At 34.5% G+C, this 8,199-nt stretch overlaps 1 protein-coding gene across 2 annotated transcripts in view; it reads left to right on the forward strand.

Annotated features, from left to right (window-relative positions):
- LOC145270651 (anti-sigma-I factor RsgI6-like) overlaps positions 1-8,199 on the forward strand; it is a 129,819-nt gene that overhangs the window by 48,161 nt on the left and 73,459 nt on the right. For both annotated transcript variants that reach the window (XM_080126260.1, XM_080126262.1), the window contains exon 3: positions 2,743-2,835. In XM_080126260.1, the coding sequence (XP_079982386.1) occupies positions 2,743-2,835 (93 nt within the window). The remainder of the gene's footprint in view (positions 1-2,742; positions 2,836-8,199) is intronic.

Consider the following 8,199-nt stretch of genomic DNA (forward strand, 5'->3'; position numbering starts at 1 on the left):
CACACACACACAAACTAACAAAACCACACACACATACACACATTCACACACACACACACACACTAACAAAAGCACACACACACGCACTAACAAAAGCACACACACACACTAACAAAAGCGCACACACACATTAACAAAAGCACACACACACACACAAACACAAGCACACGCACACAAACATTCACACAATCATACACACACACAAACACAAGGACACACACGCACAAACTCACACACACAAACACACACAAACACAAGCACACACAAACACACTCATACATTCACACACACACACAAACACAAACACTCACACATTTACACAAACACACTCACACAAACTTGCACACACACACACACACAAACATACACACACACAAACACTCACACATTCACACACACACAAACACAAGCACACACACACAAACACACTCACACAAACTCACACATACACACACACAAACACAAGCACACACACACACAAACTCACACAAACTTGCACACACACATACACAAACGCAAACACTCACACATTCACACAAACTCACACACACATAAACACAAGCACACACACAAAAACACACACACAAACTCACACACACTCACACAAACTCACACACACATAAACACAAGCACACACACAAAAAACACACACAAACTCACACACACTCACACACACACACTCACACACACTCACACACATAATCAATAAAGCTGTTTTAAATGCTCAAATGAGACTTCTTTACCATTTTTACAATCAAAAGTTCAATGGAAATGGTGAGTGTTCACAAACTTGCTGAAAATCTGGAATTTTTATTATTTTTATTATAAATTTTGGAAATTCCTCCCTGTCTCCTTCTGGCTAGACTTAGGAATTCCCTCCCTGTTACCTTCTTTGAAATTCTCTCCCTGTTTCCTTCTTTGGAATTCCCCCCAAAGTTTATTTGCTTTGTATAGGCAAATTCTTTGAAAGATATTGTCTTTGATGAAGAAATGCGACGGGTTAACTGTTACCAAGTCTTAGTAGTAGATGGACTTTGGAATTCCCTCTCTGTTCCCTGCTTTGGAATTCCCTCACGGTGTGCTGATTCCCTAACTGCACTAACATGCAGATTATTTGCGTTGTGTTCTTTGAAAGATATTGTCCTTGATGAAGAGATGGAAACAGGTTAACCGTAATCCTAACCCTAATCAAGTTTCAATTACTCCTGATCTTAAATGGAACATGTACATCAAATATGTTGCCAAGGCCGCTGGAAAAATGGTGGGATCTTTCTATCGATCCGGTAGATATCTCACTGCTGATGCTATTCTCTATCTATATAAGAGCCAGGTACGTCCAAGGATGGAATACTGTTGCCACATCTGGGCAGGAGCTGCTAGAAAGGACTTGTCCTGCCTTGATAGAGTTCAAAATAGACTTCGTAGCCTCGTAGGAGATGTCCTTTTCTCTTCCCTGCAATCTCTATCTCACAGAAGAGATGTTGCGAGTTTGTCTCTGATGTATCGTTATTTTCATGGAAAGTGTTCGACTGAGCTTCAATCTATGGTCCCCCCTCGCCAAACTTTCACAAGAAACACTCGTCTAGCTATAAACACTATCAATAATTCCCCCCACTCTTTATCTGTGCCTAAACCTAAACATAGATTCCATGATCAAAGCTTCTTTCTTAGAACTGCACGCCTGTGGAATTGTCTTCCGTTTTCCTGCTTTCCGGCTGACTACAATATGGTTGTCTTCAAGTCTAACGTAAATAAGCTCTTGATGAGCCGTTCCATATAAGTTATCAAATTTACCAAATTTTCATTACTAATGATTAGTATATTGTCCAATTTCTACTGTACACTCTGTAACCCTTATCCTTGAGTGGCCTCTTGGCCTTGATAATGTGGCGATGCCTATGTAAAAAAAAAGTCCTAGTGTAACGGTGCATATGAGTGCATGGGAAAATAGCAGCAGCAGCAGCAGCAAAAGATGACTGGTTTGCGAAGAAATTAGCAGCAGCAACAGTAGTCGAAAAAAAGCGGATATGCAAATTAGAAAGTGTGCGTGAGAAGAAGGAAAGAAAGGAGAGAAAAACAAATATAACATGTGCTCGGAGGCAGAAGAAAACTGCGCATCAAAGAAAAAGAATGTGCAAAGCCGAGGACGTGAATGGGCCGGCTGTGCCTAGCATGGGGTCGAAAGAAGAAGAAAAATTGTACACCAATAAAATAAAGAAAAGAAAATAATTACTTAACAAAGCACAGTAAAATAGACATGAAAAAAAGCCAGATACAGTTTTTGTAATTAAAAATACCAGCAGATTTATTGCATTTCATTATTCTGAAGTATATATATATATATATATATATATATATATATATATATATATATATATATATATATATATATACGCGTGTGTTCTTCTCCCCTACTATTTATAATTATTGGTTATTGCATTTTTTTTATTTTGAAGAACTATTTTTGAAAATATTCTTTCTTTTTTGTTAGTATATATATATATATATATATATATATATATATATATATATATATATATATATATATATATATATATTGGCCGAGATGGACGATGACAAGAGACTTTTAAGTGGTGTCGAGACAGGAAAGTAACGGTAATATAAAAAAAAGTTTTGTAAAAAAAAAAAAAACTGCCGACCAGGGTTTTTATTCATTTCTTTGTTTGTAGTGTAAACAATTCAATTCGTTTTTTTTTTTTGTTTTGTTCTTCCAATTTGCAGGAAGCTTGAATTACACAACCATCGGCATAAACAGGCGCATTCAACCAGATACAGGATTCCGCAAAGTTGGTGGCGACTTTATGGTGCGGACAGGTACGTGAACACGTTTATACCCTAAACATGTAGACGCTTCTGTTTTATATGTGTGCTCTAGCTGCAAGTAGCATTAATACCGTGAGCTTCTGATTTTTGCCCGCTTTCTCCAACACGCTTCTGTTTAACTGATTTTACGACTTCACACTGTTACCCAAGAGGAACTATCTTATATTTGGGAGGATGGAACCAGAGAAAATGTCTCTTATATCCGGGTCAAATTATATACATTAACACAGGCTCTAATTTGAAACCATAGAAAATCTCCATTACATCCAGATCTATTTATGTGCATTAACCCAGACTCTGATTTTGGACCAGATAAGATATCTCTTATATTCGGGTCTCTTAAATCCGAGTCTAATTTATATATATTAACACAAGCACTGATTTTGGACCAGATAAGATATCTCTAATATTCGGGTCTCTTATGTCGTGATCTAATTCATATATATTAACACAAGCACTGATTTTGGACCAGATAAGATATCTCTTATATTCGGGTCTCTTATATCCGGGTCTAATTTATATATATTAACACAAGCACAGATTTTGGACCAGATAAGATATCTCTAATATTCGGGTCTCTTATGTCCGGGTTTAATTTATATATATTAACACAAGCACTGTTTTGGACCAGATAAGATATCTCTCATATTCGGGTCTCTTATGTCCGGATCTAATTTATATATATTAACACAAGCACTGGTTTTGACCAGATAAGATATCTCTTATATTCGGTTCTCTTATATCCGGGTCTAATTTATATATATTAACACAAGCACTGATTTTGGACCAGATAGGATATCTCTTATATTCGGGTCTCTTATGTCCCGGTCTAATTTATATATATTGACACAAGCACTGATTTTGGACCAGATAAGATATCTCTTATATTCGGGTCTCTTTTGTTCGGGTCTAATTTAAATATATTAACACAAGCACTGATTTTGGACCAGATATATATCTCTTATATTCGGGTCTCTTATTTCCGGGTCTAATTTATATATATTAACACAAGCACAGATTTTGGACCAGATAAGATACCTCCTATATTCGGTTCTCTTATATCCGGGTCTAATTTATATATATTAACACAAGCACTGATTTTGGACCAGATAAGATATCTCTTATATTCGGGTCTCTTATGTCCGGGTCTAATTTATATATTAACACAAGCACTAGTTTTGGACAAGATACGATATCTCTTATATTCGGGTCTCTATATCCGAGTCTAATTTATATATTAACACAAGCACTGATTTACACCAGATAAGATATCTCTTATATTTGGGTCTTTTTGTCAGGGTCTCTTATGTCCGGGTCTAATTTATACATATTAACACAAGCACTGTTTTGGACCAGATAAGATATCTCTTATATTCGGGTCTCTTATGTCCGGGTCTAATTTATACATATTAACACAAGCACTGGTTTGGACCAGATAAGATATCTCTTATATTCGGGTCTCTTATGTCCCGGTCTAATTTATATATATTGACACAAGCACTGATTTTGGACCAGATAAGATATCTCTTATATTCGGGTCTTTTATGTCCCGGTCTAATTTATATATATTGACACAAGCACTGATTTTGGACCAGATAAGATATCTCTTATATTCGGGTCTCTTTTGTTCGGGTCTAATTTAAATATATTAACACAAGCACTGATTTTGGACCAGATAAGATATCTCTTATATTCGGTTCTCTTATATCCGGGTCTAATTTATATATATTAACACAAGCACTGATTTTGGACCAGATAAGATATCTCTTATATTCGGGTCTCTTATATCCGGGTCTAATTTATATATATATTAACACAAGCACTGATTTTTGACAGGTTTTCGTTAGATCAGTAAAGTTAAACTACATTGAGCCTGATCACTATCAGACGGGGGACTATTTAGGGGGCTAGTCAATGCATTATTGTATATTTACTATCGACATGTTTTCGGCCATGTATTTGAACTCGTCAACACAGTCAATTTCTGGCCCATCCGATGAAAGCAACGATGAGTTACAAGATTGGAGCATTGAGATACAGCCCGACATCTTGACAAGGCACCCTTTCAAAAAAAATAAAATAAATAAAATAAATGGCGCTACTACACTATCGAGACGAAATTTTGTAGTCGATAAATGGAGTTTTCAAATAAAAAACAATGGTTTCAACTATTTTTTTTTGTCAATTCTAATAAATTACAATGTTACCTTCCAAATTATGTAGTCGAAATTACCTGAATATTACTGAATTATTAAATAAAAACAACTTTAATCGTGTTAGCAGGTGAAAAATTGCCGCCATCTTGTTTAAATCCAAACGGAAACTCACGTCCCTTAAGATAAAAACAAAACAATGGTTTCAACAGATTTTTTGTGTCATTTCTAATAAGTTACAAAACAACTTTAATCGCGTTAGCAGGTGAAAAAAAAATAAATGGCGCTTCTACACTATCGGGACGAAATTTTGTAGTCGATAAATGGAGTTTTTAAATAAAAAACAATGATTTAAACTGATTTTTTTTTTGTCAATTCTAATAAATTACAATGTTAGCTTCCAAAGTATGCAGTCGAAATTATGGATTTTAAAGATTAGAATGCGTTCTTTTTCTTTTTTTTTTACTTATAAATTACATTTAAAAGGAAAAGAAAGGAACATTTTTTTTTTATTAATATTGTCATGAGATACAGCCCAACATCTTGACAATCATGGACGCTAAGCGTATCCTGCCGAAAACATCTAGATAGTAAATATACAATAATGCTTCCACTAGCCTACAACAATGACAATCGTTCTGCATTCATAGGATTTAATGTATTTTTTTTTTTTTTTTTTTTTTTAAACTTTTCTTACTGGTTTCGATTCTAACCTTTTCCAAATATCATTTTGAAACTTATCTAGTTTCCCTTATTACTTACTGGGGTCTATTCCTTTTCATAGCATTAGGATCACGCTAGCACGGAGTTCATTTCATTCTTTAAAGAACGTATGGAAATCTCCAATCAAGAAAGAAATCAAGACCAAGGTCTTCAAAGCCTGCATGGAGTCAATCCTTCTATACGGCTCAGAATCATGGACGCTAAGCGTATCACGCCGAAAACATGTCGATAGTAAATATATAATAATGCTTTGATTAGCCTCCTAAATAGTCCCCCGTCTGATAGTGACCAGGCTTAATGTTACTTAACTTTACTGATCTAATGAAAACCTGTCAAAAATCAGTGCTTGTGTTAATATATATAAATTGGACTCGGATATAAGAGACCCCGAATATAAGAGATATCTTATCTGGTCCAAAACCAGTGCTTGTGTTAATATATATAAATTGGACTCGGATATAAGAGACCCGAATATAAGAGATATCATCTGGTCCAAACCAGTGTTTGTGTTAATATATATAAATTAGACTCGGATATAAGAGACCCGAATATAAGAGATATCTTATCTGGTCCAAAACCAGTGCTTGTGTTAATATATATAGATTAGACTCGGATATAAGAGACCCGAATATAAGAGATATCTTATCTGGTCCAAAATCAGTGCTTGTGTTAATATATATAAATTAGACTCGGATATAAGAGACCCGAATATAAGAGATATCTTATATGGTCCCAAACCAGTGCTTGTGTTAATATATATAAATTAGACTCAGATATAAGAGACCCGAATATAAGAGATATCCTATCTTGTCCAAATCAGTGCTTGTGTTAATATATATAAATTAGACTCGGATATAAGAGACCCGAATATAAGAGATATCTTATCTGGTCCAAAACCAGTGCTTGTGTTAATATATATAAATTAGACTCAGATATAAGAGACCCGAATATAAGAGATATCATCTGGTCCAAACCAGTGCTTGTGTTAATATATATAAATTAGACCCGGATATAAGAGACCCGAATATAAGAGATATCTTATCTGGTCCAAAACCAGTGCTTGTGTTAATATATATAAATTAGACTCAGATATAAGAGACCCGAATATAAGAGATATCCTATCTTGTCCAAATCAGTGCTTGTGTTAATATATATAAATTAGACTCGGATATAAGAGACCCGACTATAAGAGATATCTTATCTTGTCCAAATCAGTGCTTGTGTTAATATATATAAATTAGACTCGGATATAAGAGACCCGAATATAAGAGATATCTTATCTGGTCCAAAAATCAGTGCTTGTGTTAATATATATAAATTAGACTCGGATATAAGAGACCCGAATATAAGAGATATCTTATCTGGTCCAAAAATCAGTGCTTGTGTTAATATATATAAATTAGACTCGGATATAAGAGACCCGAATATAAGAGATATCTTATATGGTCCAAAATCAGTGCTTGTGTTAATATATATAAATTAGACTCGGATATAAGAGACCCGAATATAAGAGATATCTTATCTGGTCCAAAACCAGTGCTTGTGTTAATATATATAAATTAGACTCGGATATAAGAGACCCGAATATAAGAGATATCTTATCTGGTCCAAATCAGTGCTTGTGTTAATATTAGACTCGGATATAAGACACCCGAATATAAGAGATATATTATCTTGTCCAAAATCAGTGCTTGTGTCAATATATATAAATTAGACCGGGACAAAAGAGACCCGTTGTGTTAATATATATAAATTAGACTTGAATATAAGAGATATCTTATCTGGTCCAAAATCAGTGCTTGTGTTAATATATATTAATTAGACTCGGATATAAGAGACCCGAATATAAGAGATATATTATCTGGTCCAAAATCAGTGCTTGCGTTAATATATATAAATTAGACTCGAATATAAGAGATATCTTATCTGGTCCAAATCAGTGCTTTTGTTGATATATATAAATTAGACTCGAATATAAGAGACCCGATTATAAGAAATATGTTATCTGGTCGAAAATCAGTGCTTGTGTTAATATATATAAATTAGACTCAAATATAAAGGAAATCTTATCTGGTCCAAAACCAGTGCTTGTGTAAATATATATAAATTAGACTCGGATATAAAGGACCCGAATATAAGAGATATCTTATCTGGTCCAAAACCAGTGCTTGTGTTAATATATATAAATTAGACTCGGATATAAGGGACCCGAATATAAGAGATATCTTATCTGGTCCAAAACCAGTGCTTGTGTTTATATATATAAATTAGACCTGGAAAAGCCATTCCACAAACAAGTCATTGTATGGTTCCCTACCTTGTGTTTCCAATATTGTGAGACAGAGACGTCTAACACTTGCCGCTCATATTAGTCGCCATGATGAACCGGAAGAAAAGCTCCTACTTTGGACTCCAGACGCGAAAAGGAGAGTTAGACGTCCATGTGTAACACTGAAATCCATTATTGAAGAGGAAACCG

Source organism: Euprymna scolopes, chromosome 46 (genome assembly GCF_053919585.1).
Source record: "Euprymna scolopes isolate OS-2025 chromosome 46, ASM5391958v1, whole genome shotgun sequence".
In the NCBI taxonomy this organism is placed as follows: domain Eukaryota; kingdom Metazoa; phylum Mollusca; class Cephalopoda; order Sepiida; family Sepiolidae; genus Euprymna; species Euprymna scolopes.